This window comes from Falco naumanni, chromosome 5, assembly GCF_017639655.2.
Source record: "Falco naumanni isolate bFalNau1 chromosome 5, bFalNau1.pat, whole genome shotgun sequence".
NCBI classification, from domain to species: Eukaryota; Metazoa; Chordata; class Aves; order Falconiformes; family Falconidae; genus Falco; species Falco naumanni.
The window spans coordinates 45681885-45702682 of NC_054058.1; the positions used below are offsets into that span (position 1 = coordinate 45681885).

General features: G+C 39.1%; 2 protein-coding genes across 6 annotated transcripts in view; one reads left to right on the forward strand and one right to left on the reverse strand.

The window, feature by feature from the left end:
• ELK3 (ETS transcription factor ELK3) overlaps positions 1-5573 on the forward strand; it is a 39748-nt gene extending 34175 nt beyond the window's left edge. For both annotated transcript variants that reach the window (XM_040596093.1, XM_040596094.1), the window contains 2 exons: positions 3-125; positions 3948-5573. In XM_040596093.1, the coding sequence (XP_040452027.1) occupies positions 3-125; positions 3948-4046 (222 nt within the window). In that variant the 3' untranslated portion in view covers positions 4047-5573. The remainder of the gene's footprint in view (positions 1-2; positions 126-3947) is intronic.
• Positions 5574-6828: 1255 nt separating this feature from the next.
• Positions 6829-20798, reverse strand: part of CDK17 (cyclin dependent kinase 17) — a 96655-nt gene continuing 82685 nt past the window's right edge. For 2 of the 4 annotated variants that reach the window (XM_040596089.1, XM_040596090.1), the window contains exons 11-18: positions 18070-18193; positions 16943-17063; positions 16303-16400; positions 15866-15971; positions 15030-15072; positions 13729-13819; positions 13419-13496; positions 6829-12981 (exon numbers count right to left, since the gene is read on the reverse strand). In XM_040596089.1, the coding sequence (XP_040452023.1) occupies positions 12944-12981; positions 13419-13496; positions 13729-13819; positions 15030-15072; positions 15866-15971; positions 16303-16400; positions 16943-17063; positions 18070-18193 (699 nt within the window). In that variant the 3' untranslated portion in view covers positions 6829-12943. The remainder of the gene's footprint in view (positions 12982-13418; positions 13497-13728; positions 13820-15029; positions 15073-15865; positions 15972-16302; positions 16401-16942; positions 17064-18069; positions 18194-20798) is intronic. The other 2 variants (XM_040596091.1, XM_040596092.1) reach the window with 1 other exon arrangement.

The following is a 20798-nucleotide window of genomic DNA, read 5'->3' on the forward strand; positions in this document are numbered from 1 at the left end:
AGACCCCAAATGGATTATTGCTGACCCCGAGCCCACTGCTGTCTAGCATTCATTTCTGGAGTAGCCTCAGTCCTGTTGCTCCTCTGAGTCCTGCCAGGCTGCAGGGACCAAACACTCTGTTCCAGGTAGGTCTTTCCAATGCACAGGTTTCATTTCTGAAAGCGCACATGTGGAGGAGACATCAGGGGAACACCTGCTCACAGTGGTCCAGAGCTTTTCAAATAGTTTAAGCGAATATGGGAGTTAAGAGGCACTTTTAAAGAGAGGCCTTACTTGTACCCTCTTTAAACCCTTGGCAGCACAGTCAGAACCTACAGGGCAGTCTACTGCAGCGAGCACACACATACTACATGAAGGAAACAGAAATAAATGCTGGACCCCAGTAGCAGTCGGTAGCTGAGCTCTCAGAGCTTCAGGAAGAGAGCGCAGACCGGTCAGGGACCAGCCAGGCGAGCAGTGCATCGTGGACCCTGGGAAAACCAAGACCAGTTGGGGTCTCGCTCAGTAAGGTGGGTGTAGGTTTATCCTTCTGGCTCAATGAGCTACTTCTCACTCAGGAAGACAGGGCACAGTTGTATTTACTATAAGGGCACTCTGAACCTGAAGGCTCTACTTCCAGTTCTGCAAATTATTTGCCCTCAACCATAAGTTAATTCATACCTCTGAGCGCCTCTCTGTATGTAACAGGAGAAAGGCAGCGTTGTCCCCTCTCACTCATGGGTACTGAAAGAGAAAAACTCTTTTAATAGATTTTATATTAATTTTATAGAGACATGGTAAATACAAAAGTTTTTAAGTAAACCACACTGGCCACAGCACTCAGCTGCAGCATTTGCTTAAGGCTTAGGAACAGGATGGTGGGGATGGTGTATTAGCAGCTCCAGCTGTAGCTGTTGCAAAGCAGCTGATTCAGTCAGTCACAGAAGACACTTTGCTGATCAGCTGGCTGGCAAGAAGCACAAGAAGCCGATGGCCATTTGAGCAGCTGAAGAATGCAGGGACACCCCTGGAATGAACTCCCCAGCTGCTGTGGAGGGCCAACACTAACAGAAGAGGGGGCTGCTGCTAGTAGACAGGGACCCCGTGTTAGTTTCTGAACCTTCAGGGAGACTGACAGCCCAACTCCAGGGCTGGGCTTTAGCTCAAGTGCTCTGCTCAGGTATGGTCCTCACTGGCATAGTAAGTCTTTCTATCTCCAGTGGGACAGCTGAGCGTGGAGCCCTAGGGCTGCTTATTTGTGTTTTGGATAAACTCATTTGTCCCTATTGGATCTTGGTTTTGCACATGTGGTTAAAACAGCCAGACATTTCATTTGAGAGGGAAGTGTCTGTGCCGTGGCCTGGAATGAGCTTGTACGGACACATGCTGGCCACCCCCTGCGGGAACTGAACGTGGAGAGTGATCTCGGCTCACTCTCTTCTGAGAGACCCAAAGGGCCTTCTAAACGATGCTTGATTCAGGCAAAGGCTACAAGGACAAGTTTGTAGAGCACGAAGCTTTATTTTAACAGCAGATAGGCTGTTAAATGACAACCACAGCTGAAGTCTTGCCAGCCCCACCAAGATCTGCCAGGCTGGCCCATGTGGGCGTCGGGGCAGAGCTGTCCCCCGGCTGCCTGCACAAGCCAGCCCATGCTCCGTGCAGCTGGTCAGGGAACGGAGGAAAGCGCTGGAGCTGCTTCACAAATTGCTTCTGCTTTCACCTGGTCCTTTGCACTGGGAGTTTAAAGAACACTTGGTGGTTGTTGTCGGAGTCGGAATCCTGCCAGCAGCTCAAGGCTAGGGCAGCTCTGCAGCTGCCTGCCTGCCCCTGCACCCCTGCCTGCTAGCACCCATGGAGGACAGACCAGGTTCCCCTATTTCTTTTTCTTTCAGGCGTGTGCTGCTTGTCACAGTAGCACTATGCCTGGCGTTGCCTACGGTTCTTTAGTACTGGTCTTTGTATAAATACAAGGACTAGGACAGGAGCCATCCATGGTCACAGTCCCCCTAAGCCCAGAACAAGCCTATGGGAAAGTACGGTCCCTCTTTTAATGAAGCAGGAGGAGCCTGTTCTGGCAGTGCTGGACACAACTATGTGCATATTCCCTCACAGAGCACACAGATGTTTATTAACTGGTAAAACCTCTCCTTCCATGTTCATGAAGTGAAAGCAACTCCCATACATCTATGTCTATACACCCTGTGTAGAGCATCACTGAAATCTGCGGTCTCCTTCCACACAATTTACCTTGATATACTGACCTACCTGGGAATTCTTCCCTTTGAAGCCATTGTAATTACACTTATTTTGATGTTTCATCCATTTAGTTTGAAGTCACATAACAGAAAGAGACTTGCACAGAACTGGCTAATTCAAAAAAAATGCAGCCAAATGTAAGGACTACTAGGTTAGCTTGAATTTAGTGTTAACTAAATTAAGCGTATTTTCTTTGTTACTGCTGTGTAGAGGGTAGCACTGAGAGGGTGTAGTCAAGTTCCAGATCCCCACTGCATGGAGGCATACAAATAAAGAGCATTGTCCTAGCCCCAGGGGCTACAGAGACAACAGGACGGAGGACAAGAGAGCTGGGTTGAGGTGGAGACCAGGGGAAGGAAGGAATGGTGACATTAGCATTGTCTGCATCTCAGGCCATAGTGCCAGCATGCCACCTGCCTCAACAGACACCAAAGATCACACAACTCTATGTTAGCTTTAGAAATCACATGAAACACATTATAATTTATGTGTCTCGCCTTAGAGACCTAGACTGGAAAAGCAAGAGCTTGTAATCAAGTTCTGTGCTTTAATTAATCTTGGCAGAAGTGATGGACACATTTCCCGAGGTTTGGTTTGGTTAAAACAAGAGCCATCAGCCAGTCCTGGCCACGCCAGGAGTGCGGTGCCAGCCCCCGCAGCACACTGCTGAGCCTGCGCTGCCTGGCACGGTTTTCAGCTGCGTGTTGAAGACAGGTACCATTAACTAACACCTCCGTGGAAGAGTAAACTGGTTACAAGCAGATTATATGCACGCACGTGTAGAGGCTGATTACACCACAGCCGGCTGTTGAAGAACTGATCTGATAAGGGGAAAAAATATGCCAGACACGTGAAGTCGGGAGCTCTGTCTCTCTCCAGCCCACAAAAGCCCAGCACCGCTCCTGGAACTGGGCCTCGAGGCTAGATCGGTATCTACCACTGGGATAATTCCCACCTCATGCTGCAGCAAGTTTATTCCACCCACTTTGCCTTTTTTCTCTGGTCAGATGTTAAGGACTAGTCACTACACGTCACTGCAGGCAAGTTACAGACAGGATGCCGTCATGAACTAGGAATATGCAAATTATGTATTGAATAAGTATTTTTTGCACAATAGTTCAGCAGCAGGTTAATACTAAGTGACAATATATTCTGCTTCACATACTGAACGATCCGGCATAGCCGATACATGTTTTTTCAGTGAATACAGAGGGGAAACTGTAAATACTTGAGAGTAGTTTTCCCCATGCTTTGTATTCACAATTGTACTTTTTCTACCATAAAACTACATCTCTACTTTCAGTTTTGCAAAGCTCTTTCCTGCTTAGCTTTTGTGAAGGACAGATGAGAAGGATGTATTTTAATTAGTAATTTGTAGACTGAAAAACACTTTTGGAAGCAGAATGGATGGCAAAAATTTCTCTATAGGATTCACTTTCCCTGGGTGAGATAAACATGTTGTTACGTGAACCTCTCTATAAAATGTAGCCAATAATAGATTTATACATCCCTGTACATTACAAATTATTCAGGTTTCATCCTCTGTTTTACATCCCTAATGGCTGATGCAGGCCTTTGGTGTGTATCTTACTATATAGAAATCACAAGTCTTGAAACCATCTGGAGTCAGTTGCTAATGCTATATCCATCTGCTTCTGGGCTGAATGATTTGAGATAAAGAGTAATTTTTACCTTTTGGCCTCTTACAGTTTCCAACTCTGCTAAATGGTCACATACCAGTGCCACTTCCCAGTCTGGACGGAGCCTCTTCTCCAGTACTGCTTTCTCCAAATGCTCAGAAATCCTGATGTTGCCTTATCGCACCAAGGACTTATTGGTGGATGTAACACTTCATTCCTATGGGCTAGTTTTTCCTGTGTCATGAGAAGGACATTGTGAAACCCTCTATTACTTCGGTTTGCACTTTTCATTACATGGATAATCTACTTTTATTATGTTAGCATTTTTAAACAGTGTTTATATATAAAAGTATATATAAATCTGTTTTGCATTAAATGAATTATAATTTTTTTATATCATAGCTCTCAAGTGTTGAACACTTCTGTTGTTGATGAAGTACTTTTCTTAATGGATTGCAACAATGTATCTAATAAGGATGTGAAGCTTCTTTCTAATCCCTTTTCCTGCATATTATGCGTTGTGCTTGTGTAAACTATAACCGGCTGTGCCTTCTTTTGCATAATTGTCATGTAAATGATTTATATATTTTCTAGTATTAAGATAAAAAGTTGAAAGAAAAAACTAGTATTGAACAGCCCTATGGTAGTATTTCAGTATTCTCCATGGATAGGCCGTATGTCGCAGTGTATTCATGTAACTTTGTATTAAGTGCTTTCAAATTGTATAAAAATAGCCTTATAATTTTTCTTTGCTGAAGTGGAAAACGTAATCAACGTTACAGTCAGAAGATGCATTTAGGAGTAACAAAGCCACATTTACACATCTATGCCCAAGTTCTTCTGTTGAGATGCAACAGGGAGGAACTGGGCTGTCAATATTAATGAGATTTCCAGCATTTGAGAACACTCCTGTAGAAAAAAGGAGACGTTACTCAGAATTTATTCGGCCTGTACTTCTTAAGGTCAACATAACAGCTGGAAGGACTGCAGGTAATCTCTGTTTTCCCAGGGAATGAGGATCATTCCCGATAGAGAATTACCAGGTGCTTTGTTCAGTCGTGCCAAGTGCCTTCTATAATTCCCCTGGAAAGCTGATTCTTGTTACTAAAGCTCAGAAGGTCATATTTCCCCTTCCCCCAAAGCTGGAAAAGTTACAGGACTGTAAATTAATGCCTGGTGCTTGTAAAGAGGTATACTGTACATGTGGGATGTTTATGTATAAACATCTGAATTCTGGATTAAAAAACCCAGCACTGTGTTACTATATACTTGCAACTTGAATTTACTGGGCATGTCCTCCACCTTGAGGTGATGGTTTAGTCATCTAAATGTCAGGTTAGGATTAGGCTAGACTCGCTGGCACCACAGATTCTAATCTTGGCAGGGCTGATGCAAATCTTCAGTTTTCTGAGGTGGCTAAATTGGGCTGAATGCAGCTTTACCATGTAGGTTTTTCAGATGAGACCTTCAAAAACCAAATCAAAATCAGAATCCTGTTTGCTACAGGTCATTAGAGCTTCTACTTTGCTTTCTCTGCCAAGCAGCTGGCTAGAAGTCCACTCTTGAAATTTATGCAGTGAGTTGTCTGCTGATTTTCTGCTTGGATGCATTTCAGTGATGATGTGTGTAGTTAATTGTAAAGTGCTTTTGGATCCTTCAACCTGAAAGGTGCTAAATAAACATTTTATTAATGCAGTTCTGATGTTGAAAAGCCATTTTTGGGGCAGAGGTAGTCTGACAAAAGACAGCAGGAATTTTCCTCAGGCTCCTGGGTTGCACAACCAAAAATGACTCCTCAGTTTCACTCCCAGTAATTAATGGGATAAAAAACTGCTGTACCAGTGTGAAGTACCAGTGCTGATAAACACAGCAATTAGATGCAGTACATAAGGAAAAAGAACAAAGCGCATGGGAAGTCATTTGTGTTTTAAGAGCTCCAAGAGGTACCATTCCACGCACTCAAAACGCAAAGATGAACCTATGCAAGATTTACGACTGAAGGGAAATTTTATATCAAGTAAATTCAGAATAGGTTGGAAGAAAAGACAGCATGTAACTGATGGGATTGACTAGTCTAGTGGAGATAAATCACAAGGGCTTACAGATCAAACATTTCTCTGTCAATAGGTTCCTCCCAGGTACATGGAATATTTTTCAGTAGCGAAGTTGCCAAGACGCAATTATTCACGCTCTAGACCCAAATCTCATCTCATTTTTGAAAAAGCGTGAACACCTACTTCAGTAGTCTCACCTCGTACACGCCAGTATAGCTCATGGGAGAACAAGGCATAGAGATGAGGTGTTTCTCACTACGAGTTTAAAAAGTAAAGACAAAATACTCAAGAAAATTTGGTCTTTGACTTAATAACTATTGATTACCACGCTGCAACAGAACAGACAAACATGAGGAGGGAGGGAGCGAGAGAGAAGAGATTCTTTAAAGCATCCAGATTCTCATGATTTTGTTTCTTCCAAGTTTTTACTATTCATAAGGCAATTTTTTTTCTTTTCAAAAGGCTCAACACACCTTGACACACACACACCTCCCCTCCCACCCTCTCGCCCCTTGAGTGACTTTGCTTTTCTTTTAAAGACAGCAGAAAATAGCAGTTTGGGAACAAAAATCTATTTTAACAAATTACTGTAAAGGATCTGAGAGAATCCAATAAAACTTCAGGGAAGACACCCAGGAAAGTAGTGCTGTATTCTCATCTATGAGAGAATAAAACCAGCAGTAGAACACGTCTTCTTTTTCTAGCTGACTTTTCAATTAAAAAAACCCAGGTTTTTTTCAAAATGAAACGTGCCTTCCGAATTGGTCAATAATGTGGAACAAAAATTCTTCGTACCAGCAGTAACTTATACAAATGAAGTCCAGCCTCTCAAGTGTAACACTTACCTAAACCACTAGATTGTTATGCCTTATGCCTCGAAGAAAATACTCTATTGGTAATTTTCTACTGAATTTTATTAACAGATACCTTTTTAACTCTAGAGAAAAACCAAATAAATGTTTATAAAATAAATACTGTCAAAGTGTCAGTATTTCTGTGGCACAGAGAGTTCCAAGCCAACGATCCTGGGGAACAAAACGGGATTTACTGTTTTCAGTATTCATGGTAGTAAATGCAATTTGATTATACTTGAGGGATTTTATGGAATGATTTACACTTTATTCACACTTCAGCAATACACAAAAAGTTTTCAATATTATACAGGCTGGGTGCATGCTTAGGCTATTCTTGGCTTACCTTCACATTGTTTTTTCAGAAAGGCAAGTATCCGCCAGTAAGGCCACAGCTACTGGGTAGCTTTGCCAAGAGACTGCACACATCTGCCCTGGCACAGGTAAGTGGCTTCAGTTCTAAAGAAAACTTTCAAGGTGAGGAAAACAGTGATGGGTGATAACAAACTACAGAAAAAGTAAGATATGACATGTGTCCATTATGTCAACAAAGAACAATTTGTTTTGTCTGAGTAAAACTAGTCTCATGAGACAGGTACTTGCCAATCTGGAAATACCTACCAAAGAAGTAATGAACTGTCAACAAGATGACTGCTTAAAGGGGAGATGGTCCTTTAAAACACTCTACAGCATTTAATTTTAACAGAACAAGTTTCTGCATTAAGAGGCTGCGTGATCTTGTGCCTACAGGAAGCATCTTCAGAAGCCACCATGACCACCAAATGAGTTTAGAAAAGGCATAGTAAGTCCAGGTAGTCTTTTATGTAAAGGCGTCGCTGTTCCCTTCTGATCTTGAGACTGCCTGTTTATACCGTAGGATAAACAAACACTGGTCACTCATGTTTAAGCGTAACTCTACGAAGTTGTCAGAAAAGTACAACTTCAGAAATCCGTTTTAGCCCCAAACTGTAACTGCTCTTACCAATCAATATGTGAGTGCTCTGCCTACACAGGTGGAGTACAAACCTATTTCTTGAGGCAAAGAGACTGACAGCATTAGTGAGGAGAGGTACGAATTTAAATAATGAAGGAAGAAGAATGAACCTCAGGGCAAGGACTCGGGACAATCGGCATCACGGCCTGCCTTGGGTGGGGTGGTATTTGTAGAGAAGCATGCTGTAAGAGAGGGCTCTAGGATACATTAATATTTTTTTCTTAAAAGATTCCCATCAGTTTGTGTTTATTCTGCAAGAAATGCAAACGGACAAACATCACCTGAATTATTCCTAACATGGCTCCAGGTCAGCTGCCGCCTCCTGCAAATTAAGGAAATTACATTTCCTCCTGGAAAAGAGTAATTGAAAAAACAAGCTCAGGGTGTGAGGGAGGAGGAGCAGGCAGTGCTGACCCTGCCATGCAGGGCCTGGAGAGAGGTGCTCTGCAAGAGCCTGTTGGGGAGGGGATAGGGAAGAGCATTCTCCCTGGTTTGCAACCCAGAGCGATGGCAAATCCATGAGCAAGATCCCACTGCATCAAATGAAGGAACTTTGTAGCTCTCTGGGGAAAAATGTGTTTCAAGATACGGCTTCTGAGCTGAACGAGGCTCGCATTTCATTAGGAGGACTGTAAAAGCAACCTGTTCAGGCAGGCCTGCTTCTTAAATGGTTCTGGAGGATGCAGCCAGGACAATAAACACAGTAGTTACTTCCCATGGTAAGTATATGCATACATGTGCATTCACAGTTTTAAGTTGGCTCAAAAATTACAGAACTTAAATGAGTTAAGGGATTTTTAGCAAGCATGTGAAAATAATGGAAAATTGTAATGCACGTGTTTTTCCACCAACATCAATCTTTTTCTTTCAGTTAAATGAGAAAGGGACTGTACAGCCACTAAAATTTACGCACAAAAGATTAAAAAAAATCTAGGATAGCTAAACTCTAATCCCAGTTCTGACAACACAAATATCCACTGCAGCCTGGAAGAAGAGTGTGATGATTTCTGTGCAACTAAACTCCACAGATGAAAAGACTGTATGGTATGAATTAAAGCCTATGTATCTACTTGGCTTTTACTTTTCAAAACCACCCCACCTGTACAGCCAGAGCTTACTTTACAACGTACCGATTAGCTAAGCACTTGTACAGTACTTCCTTCATGTTTTACAATCTGTACTTGTTATCTTGTCAGTCTCTTAAATTGGTCTGATATGGATGTCAGTGAGATACATGGATGATGCTGACTGGCACACAGGCCAAACAGTAGCATTAAATCTAACAGCCCAGTCTCTGAAATGGAAAAAGGAGAAAAAAAAACCCCTGTAAGCACTCAAGTTCCTCCACAAAATTAAGAAGTTTCATAGATACATTGCATTTGTTTCCAAGACAAACTTTACTACGGGGGAAAGAAAGGTTTCAAAACATGCTAACGCGGTGCCTGAATTGTTTCAACTCTGCCCATTAGTGACCAGATAAAATGTTGTCACAGACAAGGTACAATCTCATTTTTCTTCAGTGTCATTACGTGCTATAGCCGTGTATTTCCGTACTTGTCTGGATTTCTTTCAAGTCTGACCTTAACTCCGGGTGTTCCCTGGGTTTTTAATACTTGACTTGGGGATATTTACAACATACCTTTCGTATATTTTGTCCTCAGTAACTGCATGGATACTTAACCTTAATTCAATCTTAACATTGCAAAACAGGAACAACGTACCTTTATTCCATTGAAAAACTCATGTGTGAACAATGAGCAAGCAGCCCAAAGAATGCTACCTTGCAGTTTTTCAAATGATTAGCAAATACAAAGCATGTTGATTCTTTAATAATTGTTTATTTTAACTTTTATTGCCCAATTCAGGGATACACTCTGGCTACTTAATGCTGTGGTAAAGCAGCACAAAAATAACACAGCCGTGTTGAGATGCATGTTCCACTAGAGCATTGCTGAGCAGCTGGTTTGCCTCTTCCATCTCCTACTCTGTCCTGTCCATCCCCATCCTCCACCCACCCTCTCTCCCCTTCATCCTTCACCTGCATGTGCATGCAACCTCACCACCTGCCTCTTCCCTGTCTTCAAGACCACCTTATTCCTACACACACCTACACACGCACCTTGGCATTCCTACCCTGGGGTAGATGGAATACACCAGGTATCTTCTAAAACTAACTACTTAAAATCAGCAATAACTTGCAGGCCATTTCTCATTAACTGATCACTCATCTTCAAGCAAAGGCTGTCATACCGGATCTCAAGCGTCACCCATTTTTAGCGACTATCTGCTTGTTTTTCATCACGGTTGAGGTCTTCTCCCCGAAAGGCCAACGCTCCCTACAGTTCCTGGGGACAGTGAAACAAAGTCCGTAGTGCCTGATGCTGCCAGACAGGAGGCAGAACACTGAACTGCATGAAAAGGACGTCAGAGAAATGCCCAGCAACTTCAGACTCACTGACTACTGCCCCAGACAGGCAGCTGCCACAGAACTGTCTCTGCTGACACAGGAATTTCGATTATAGACAAAAAACCCCCACAAACTGGCTTTACCACAGATGCCAAGTTTCTTAAGAAATACATCCTTTAAAAGCTACCTCCTAATGAAGACGACTGATTCACTTATAGGCCCTTAGGAAAAAAATCTCTTATAAGCAGAATGCTTTAGTTTTATGGAAGATCTTTTCATCTGTAACAAAAAACCTGAATTCCTACTTAAAATGGAAACGTCCTTTTGTTAGCCGCAGCTGATCCCATTCTAAATTTATTAATGAACTTCATTTTACCAGTTAAACCTTTAAGTCCTTTACTCATTAGTGTCACATTATTACTTGTTCTTTTATGACCTATAAAACATTACTGTTCTAGAAATGCTTAATCCCACATTTATCCACAGTGAACGTTTACTCTGCATCTTCACTACTTTTGTAAAAAAAGGAGATGTTTTCCTGATACTTCCTGCTTCAACACCATCACGTCTACAACATATTTCCTACAAAGTTAATCAGTATAAAATCTAGATCAGATCCATAGCAACTATAAAAAAATATATAACAACTATTTCAGGACAAAGGTTTTTCATCAGTGCCAAATCTGCCTCTGACACACACATAACGCTCCCACCGGTGTCAGTGGGAGACCCACGCATGTATCTGAGACCCGTATTACGCTCCTAGACCCAGGCAACGCTTCTGATACCGTGTAACATGCAGGACTTGCTTGCCAGCAATTAGACTGCGGACCATGTTTATGATAAGAACCTGAATGGCCTCAGTCATGGATGAGTCACATTACTTTCCACTGCCACTACTTCTGCACTGCATGAATTAATAAGCAGCCAAGTTAAAACCGATGACTCCCACAACACACAGATCTAGCTAAACGTTTCCAACAAAGCCCCAAGAACCGCAAGTTCACTTAGTCTGTATTTTTAACAACACAGGGCCTTTGTTATTATAAATTTCAAAACAAAAACCAAAGAATTCCACATAATATTTATACTTTCAAAAGTACAATATTAATACAGGTCGGTCAGTTAGAAATAACAGCAGTTTGTTAGGTCTACAAGATTTAACGTAAAACCGGTTTACAAAGGCTGAAAAGCAGTAGTGGTCCAATAGTCACCATTACACATGAATTTCTCTCTTCCAGAAAATAAAATAAAAAAAATCCCAATTAAAATTTACCAGTATCAATGAAATATTAATAAAACACCCCCAAACATGCCACAATCACTATTCACAAATAAAGTTAAAATGAAATATACAAAAATTCACTTAATACTGTTAAATAACAATAAAACTACAAGATTTCCTGAACAGAAATGGTAGGACCCCTGAACGTTTTACAGTGAATGTCAGGAAAAATTAAGTTACCTATGACTATTTTCATGATATACCAGCCAAAGATTTACATGACCATTTCAAAATATACCAATAAGATTTACAGTTTCTTTAAGATGCACTAAACAAATAAGTTCATAAAGGTGAACACAAATGCTTAAAAATACTGTAACCATCACCAAGGGTGTACTTATGATACTCACTGAGATGCATAAGCATAGTAGTAACATGTTTACTGTCTCTGGTAAACAGATAACATCTAAGATCTGAAAAAACTCTCTAAGTTCCCACTGTAAAAGCTCTGTGGTATAGTGAGTTCTTATCAAGTACAAACTTGCATCTTTCCAGTTGATTTCAAGTGAATAATACACAAATGGGAGAGCAACAAGGTGGGAAAAGTGTGACATTATTCCCATTTTCTTGTAATTAGTTGTCCTGTTCCTCTAACAAAATTCTAAATTTCAAAAGGAAGCCAGGGTCCAATGTACATGAATAATCTTTTTACTCTTTGTACTTCTATGTTAAAAACAAGGTAAAAAAGTCATTGCTTCTGCAAGTCATTGCTTCTGCAGGCCCCATATGCACAACAACGTGCAAATATCTTACACTGGAGTAAGCCTGACAAAATTTATCATCCAGCCTCCACGCTCTAATTTATCAATAACTAATGTAGGATCTGAGAGCAAATAATAGTGTCTGTTCACTTGTTTGAATCAACTTTCACACCGTGTGCTTTTCAAAAACGTTATAATTATTCAACTATTGCAACACATACTTCCAATGTTAAATAAGGAATTAAGTGCCATGAACTTAGAGCATTAAAGATGGTTCACCTATAGCCAAGCAAAGCTATGTTTACATTCCAGGAAACACTGCAGTTTAAGAAATACAAAAAAACCCCGCAGCAGTAGAACATTTTATGAAGAGAAACAGATGCATTCACATATTATAAAGCCATTGCAACTTCTTCAGGCATGGAACTGTTGTGTTACTATACAGACAGTAGTTATTTAGCAGCAATGATTCCGCAATAAATAATGCACTGTTTTTCTCAGTCCTGCACAAAAATTGCAGCTACAGTTACATCAACAGCTGTAACCTACTGGCTCTAGTGGCAGAGGAGACCTTAAAACCAACTGTACAAAAAATTGTCACACTGTGACAACAAATATAAAAACATAATCTGCAGGTTGGAAATAAAAAGACTCCACTGTGAAGAGGACAGTGTAGACAAACTGTGATTCCAAGTCCACCAACAGAGAGCACTGCCTTCAGATCCCAGTCCTTGATTGACAGGATAGGCTTGGGCTTGACTGTATCGCCCACTTTAAAAAAGCATGCTCTGCCTTCTGTTCTTCCCATGTCCTACAACAGAACATGGACCACGGTAAGAAACCAAAGCATTTGCTCAACAAGGTATTCAGTTACTATTTGTATCTTCTGTCTTTCTATTTTGAAAGAATATCCTTTGTCCTGAAATCGTATCAGCGTCTTCTTTTAACTGCACTTACTGTAATTTTTTTTTTTTTTTTTTTTACTTTGCCACCATTCAACACCCACACAGTAATTGTTTGAAACTCCATGATGCTCTCAGTATTAACAGTCCCTCTGCCCATCCCTGGTCAAACTCACCTCTTTCTATGCATTTAGCTTATTGTCTCTACAGGAATCTGAGGAAATAATTCTTGGTATTTGTTTGAGTACATTCACACAGACCAATTTAACCAAGTATTTTTCAGTTCCAAATGCCTCTGACACAGCATTCTGTTTGCAGATATGAGAAGATATTAAGCTTTCCATACCTGTCTCTGGGTAAGTGGAATTTCGAAAGCCAGGGTCTTTTTGCAATTGAATCTCTTTTAGACTGAATATTGAAACACCTGGAATGTCAAAAAGAAACTAAATTCATATCCAAACAACTATGCTTCACTGAACAAAGTTCTATTCTTAATGATATAGTTTAGATTAAAAAATATTTCATATTCCCACATATTTAAGACAATATATACCAGACTCTTGAATAGATTAGGTTTTAGAGTTTTTCCTTAAGCACTGTACTTAGCTTTAATGTATTATCTTAACGTTACTCTGCTACTTTACTACTTCTCTTACTTTCAGGCAAAGTGTGTATTCTTGTTCCAAGACTTCTGAAGTATGCATGTTTCATGGCCTCCTCTGCTGAAATTCTCTTCTTCGATTCATACTATTAACATAAAAGGATACAAGTGTGTTGGTTGTCATTAAAAAAACTCGTTTGTATGAAGTGATTTCATCAAAGGGAGAAGTAAGTGTTCTACTTGCTCAGTATCTCCCACCAACTCACTAGGACAAATTTGTTCCCATTACTTTTATTTCACACGTGAAAAACTAACGTGTTACCTAAATCAGTATTATCAACATATAACAAGATTGCTAGAATAGTCAAAATAACTGCTGTAAATGGATGCAAGTAAAAAATATACTTGATTTTAAAGATATAACAATGATTAGATAACAGATTTCTGTCTGCATTATGTTCTAATATTAAATTGCAATGAAATGCTATTACATAAGGTCACCAAAGTTTTCTAATTCGATGGACTATGCTGCAGTGTTTTGCTTAAAGTGGAACATTAGGCAACATCGTCTTCAATTTGTGTTCAAATGTCTCCTGCTTGGCATACGTGCACATTTGGGCAAAGGCGTAGACACTGAAAAAGCTGTATACAAACAGGAACAGTCCGAACAAGGACTGCAAGTACTGTTCTGACACAATGTGTAAATAGATGAAGACATGACGTAGAATTTAAATTATAGGCTGCAAAGCAGAGTAACTGCACTCCACCTTATGTATTAAGAATTTTTAACACTATGAAGTTACAGTGCTTCTGCATCTACTCAAAGACTTGAGAGTTGGCCTTCCATCTTGTTTCTGGCTCATTTTTAATACAGATTAAAAGATTAAACCCACATACAACTTCGGCTTTTGAATATAGTTTGCAAGATCAAAGAGTAATATTTCACCTTAATAACTGCTTCTCTAGTAGTAAGCTAAGTTCGTCGTTACAATAATTTAGTATTTGTAATTAAAAGTTCTGTTTTAACAGCATATTTCACAAGTGATTTCATTTTATCAGGGAATTGTTAATATAGAATCAATTTTATTTTTACAAAAAGTAGTAAGAGAAGAAATCACTTTTGGCAAAAACCAAACTACTAAAAAAACAATCTGAACATCAGGTTTTTAATTCTTAATACACAGGCTTCCCCAAACGGTCGTCCTTCCCAAATCTGTCATTCACTACAGACTCAGCTGCATATTCCACTTTGAGACAGATCTAACAGATACTATGCTTCTAATACCTTTTGTAAATAATACATTAAAACTCTAAACCTGCACTTTTTATAAAGTAAAGCAACAAAACACAACTTACTTGAAGGAACTTCGCTATCAATTCAATTCCTTCTGTGTCTAGCCTAAAAATAAAAATATTTAAAAAAAATTAAAAGTTATTGAACTACATTTACAAAAGTAAAACTGCGAAGGAACTGATTTTACTAAATTATATGAAACCTGAAAATTAAATTTAAACATGGAAATGCTTTCACCTAAACAACTTTTCAGCATTCTAATCTGTACACAGACAACTGCTAGTATCTCAGAACAGGACTATCTGAAAAACACTGAGGACAGACAAATCCTGAGCTTTTGATTGTGATTTACTAGCTTGACCTGGATCATTTATTTCAGCAGAAAAACTTCTTTTTTTTTTAAAGCCTACCTATTCATTTACTAGAAGGACACAATGCTAAGATTTTTTTTTCTTCAGAGTTGATAAAAAATATTGTAGTTGTTGTTATAGAGTTTATTTATATTAACTGTGCAGACCCTTCAAGATCCTCATAATGGTTTTTGAGTTATTCCAAGAGACTGCTCAAAGAAATCTTTTAACAACGGGCCTATTATACAACAGAAGAGAATACAGGTTATTTAGGAAGCGCTGTGTGAATACTCCTACTATGCAGGCATCATTAATCAGTATTTATAGTTCTATAGGTCATTAAAGAGTGGTGGTACCTTGAATGGTATTAGACAAAGTAGTCACAAAGTATCAGGATTATGCTTTGCATTGCTATCTGCCCACAATAACACAGCTGACGTGTAGCTTCCCAGCATTCAGTAGCAGACAGTATTTGGGAAATGCGTTCACATTTACAAATACGCAAAGCCACAAGGATGCATATTTTCTATGATTAAAACACAAAGTACCTTGGTGCATGGTTGATGAGGGGTTGTGGTTTATACTTAGGAAAGTTGTAGTTTCTAAATTCATCACTGGAAGAAATGCCTGGCCATGTTTCTTGACATGGGGTTCCTGCATTTAAAAAAAAAGGCAACAAATTAATCTTTAAAAAATGTAAAGAAACAACTTTGACATAAGTAAGCATTTAATCCTGTAATTTAAACAGCAAATAAAGAAAGAAAAAAAAAAAAAAAGAAAAATTAGTCAAATCAATGAGTCTATGCTGTATGAACTCAGCTGTGCACTCAGCTCAATCATTTTTCAAGAGTACACTCATTCACCTTAATTACAATGCAATATAAAAATATCATTTTTTATAGATAAAGATCTACAATTCTTGTAGAAAAGTGTTTAGAAGAACAAACATATAGCATTAACATTACTGCTAAAAATATCCCTTTACCCAGAAGCCTGAAAATTAAATGCAGTTCATCTTCAACAGTCGAACCAGGAAAAAGAGGCCTTCCTGATGCCATTTCAAAAAATATGCATCCGACACCCCTTCATAAAAACAAGAGAAAAAGATAGATCAGAAACAATTCATTAATTTAAGCTTTCAGCTCTTAAAGACTTCTGTGATTTCTCCTCAATTAAAACAAATTACTAAATTAGCCGTTAGCCACACGCTAGCTAGTATTAAAAATATTGTTTTGAAAGACATTTAGCAACAAAAGAACTGTCAAAGACTAAACAAAACCTGTGTCATAGCTATATTATATCCTCTTCCTTCAGATGTCAAGTTTATCAATTGTATTAAAGTTCATAGTAAAATACATGTCATTAGGAGAATATCTGGGTTTTTTTTCCCTAACACTGTGGGCCTAATGTCTGCTTACTCGAAGCATTAAAAAGGTACTCTACATTTTCAGACAGAAATAATAGCATTTCCCCTGTCTGCCAACCCTTTGTCTAAAAATCTAACTCAACTGTAGCCTTCAAAAATTCAAAGGATTAGTATGTGAATGCTACTACATAACAATAAAGATGACATTTTTTCAACTTGACTGGGAACAAAAATTTAAATTAGACGAAGCTATACAAACCACATGTCAATTTGAGTCGAATACTCTGAAGATCCGAGGAGAACATCAGGTGGTCTGTACCATAATGTGACAACTTCGTTGGAATAGGTCTTTGTAGGAACAGATTTTGCTCTAGCCAATCCTTAATAAAAAGGGAAATAAAAAGTCACGTGCAGCTTGTTGAAGTGTTTTTTTTCTTCTTTTTTCATAAAATTGACAAAGAATTTTAAAGTGCTAAATAAACCTTATTATACTTGCTAAATACCTTCCCCTAATGTTTATTAAAAAGTCCTAATAAACACATTTCTGCAACTTGTCATTTGCCTCTTGGTATTTACAGCAATCTCATGTTCAGTAATTTTAAGCCCGGAAGACAGGTAAACAGACCAAGATGCAGAGTAATCCTATAAATTTCATTAAAATGACAAAGCATTAGATCAATGTGATGCCTCCCCCCATGAAAGCCCTTCTGCACTACTTTCATTTGAGAATTACGTTGCAAAAGGCAGAAGGCAACAAACGAATAATGAAACTGCGGAACAGACCAAATCGGTGTTGGATCAGCAGGGGTTTTTCATCCTAACATTGTCAGTTTGTCAGTAATGTCTTCAATGAAAGGTAGGTCTATCTTGTTAGATGCAATATTCTGAGCAACTTTCATTCACACACAAGGGGAAAACCCAGTGGTAGCACAACTTTCAAAGGACCTTCTTGACACAGAAGATTACAGTAAACTCTGAATGCCCTTCTCCACTGAAATCCCAAAGGAACTTGGTGTGTCAGCAGTGGAGTAACACCTGATAATTTAGCACATGGACAGATGCTTCCTCTTTCCCATCATGGTTATTCTGCTCTGGAGTGACTGGAGTCTTAGGAAAAGCAACTTGAGCTCCACCTTAAGGATCTGACTAAGTGACAATTTCAAAGGAAGGTGTAAGACTACTTTCAAACCACAAGTCAAGCGACAGTATTACCCATACACATACTACTTATATTACTAACATCCTGTAAAAGGCTGACTTTCATTTTCCATCTGAGAACACAAAAATTCACTACAGATGTGATGTTCTCATCTTTCCTTTAAAGAGAAAGATGCCTCTCTTTTGCTGAGTGAAGAAACTATGTTACAGAATAATTTCAGGCCATACCAAAGTCTGCAAGCTTCAGTTCTCCTTTCTCATTAATTAGTAGATTTTGTGGCTTCAGATCACGATGTAATACCTTTCTCCTATGACAGTATGCCAAACCACGAAGAATCTGGTATAAAAATAGCTACAAAAGAGAACATTTATATAAATTAGACTAAAAATGTTAACCTACAGATTACATGACTAACAGCTCATTTGGGTACAGGTAAGTCTGTATTGTAAGCAGGACAAAAATAATTGTCAAAAAGTTACTTTTTCGTAAACACATTCTGAACATCTTCATTATTGTTTACAGATTTAAAATCCCTTTATGTACTGCTTTAACATGATACTTTACAACAATATTTTAAGAGCAATTTGTTCTGCTTAACTGAAGAGAACCACAGGGCTGTTTGCTTTTAAACAAGCATTTACCAATGCTCTTCTCCACACTGATGTTTTTAAAGGTAACTGTCTCTTGAGTATACTCAAGTTCCCTTACACCACAGAATCCTTTCTGAAAACGCAGCTCAGCATCCTTTCTATCCAATTGTGCTAAACTACGTAAAGAGTATTTTGGCATGCTATTGGAAAAGTACACTTGGATTCACAAGCTCACAAAACACGGAGAAATGGGGAAATGAGGATTACTAAAACAGTGCAACTGCCTCTGGCATTTACATTCATCTCCTCACCTTGACACACAGAGGTTTATTTTAGTCCTTTGGAACAGCAAGCCAAGCAAGCAACTTCAGTCATGCATATTAATGCTGCACGTATATAGACATAAAAGTAGCAAGGGATGAGGAAAGGTTTAGCAGAGGGTAGCAGAGCAAATTTACTGCATAATTGTGTTAAGAACTACTATTTAGCAGTTTCTATATGTATAAAGGGTCTGATCTTGAGCATGGGACTTTTAGGTAGCCATTGCTGGCATTTACCACACAACAGTTCTCAGCCAGATCAAATATACGATGAAAAAATACAGACATTACAGAAAGCAACGTTTACCGATGTGACAAACTCGGCATGAAACAGGACTTTTGAGAAGAAACATCAGAATGGTTTTGTATGACCATTTTCTAACACAACAGTTTATTTTTCTACCAGGTGACATCACCAAATTCTTTTTCATAAACCGGACAAATACACAGCAGGTGTAGTTACATCCATCTGTTCTCAGTCTGCTTATGTGGGATTTATCTGTTCTAGAAAAAAGGAATTGGGATCAATTTGTTTGTTTCTTTCTTTTTTTGAAAAGTAGAATGAGTAGTAACAAGTTTCATTCCATCTACTCATGGCCATACTGCTGCAGGGGTAGTCAGTCCCAAGTGATACTAACAGGACTACTGTGGAAACTGATAGCCATCTCTATTGTACTCTGGGACTGCAAGGATTAGTCAAGAAGGCAAAGCAGATTGTTCTATAGAAATTGTGGATCTTCACCACAGTTGGCAAGGATCCTTTTGGAAATGCACAGGAAGACATATATTAGCTCAGAATTTTGCCTGAAACTAATAGCTGCAGAGATCACACACATCGCTCTATCATACAACTTCATTTTGTTAAGACTCAAACCCCCTAAAATCAGCCAAGGAATGCAAGGGAAGCGATGACAGGGAGGTCTCTCAAATGTTAATAATGACCCAAACCGCCACAGTTATTGTACAGTAAGCACCTACAGCTACCACAGTTCAGCAGCTGTTCTGTTTTCCCAGTGCCAAAGGTACTGACCAAGTAAGTCTGCTCTTCAGGCACAGCTTAAACCATAGGCAAACAAGGAAAAACAGTTCCTCTGCTTAGCTCAGATTACCACAAGCAGATCCTGGTTGTTCTCTAACTGCACTTATTATAGGAGTCAGCTTCCCACTAAGAGCTTTCCTTTTAAGCTTAAAGCAGTACCTATTAACTTGTAGTTAATTAAAAACACAAGCTTAATTATGGTTTTTGTTGTTTCTCTGAAGTAGACAGAAATTAAAGATTTGCCCTTTGCAGACACTCAAAGGAAGCAACAGAGTAGGTTAAGGGCAGATGTCTTCCTGTAGAGATACGTACTGTGATGTGACAACAGAATAAAAGAGAAAGCTAACCAAACAGTAATCTAGACCGAATCCTGTATGCAATTCCACTAAGAACAGATTTCTCAACAGGCAACTAAGCCAAAAATAAGGATGACAACTCTACTGGAATGCACACAAAGCCCATCACATCACAGTATTTAGTACGCTGTGCTGTATACTGTATTTGTGCCACGTGCTACTGTGTAAGACGACAATTTTCCTACCATGCATGCGCATTCATGGCTTTGTTCTTTAGGATCACAGCTTACAGTTAATTTTTTTTTAGAGGTGTGGAAGAGTTTCTGAAACATCTACTGTATAGATAACATCCCTTAAATGAATTATATATGGCTTAATGAAGAGGTTTTGAAGGTACAGTCCACCACAGGTTGCAACACAGCAGGGTGATAAGATTAACCCCTTCAAGACAGTACTGTCCTCTGTTTGGAAGCTTGTTTGTAAAGCCCTAAGTATTAAAGAATATGAAGAGTTATTCCAGTTTTCCAAATCAAAACCTGCTTGTTATGAGAGAGGTAACACTTGAACCTCAGTTAGTTTCAGCAGGCCAGATTGGAAACTGAGTCACCTGACCTGGCCACAGCCATAGTTAAAAAGGAACAGACAATGAAACCTTACAAGAAAATAATTTCCTTGTTATTACTAATGGAAAGATGAACATCACTCATTCTT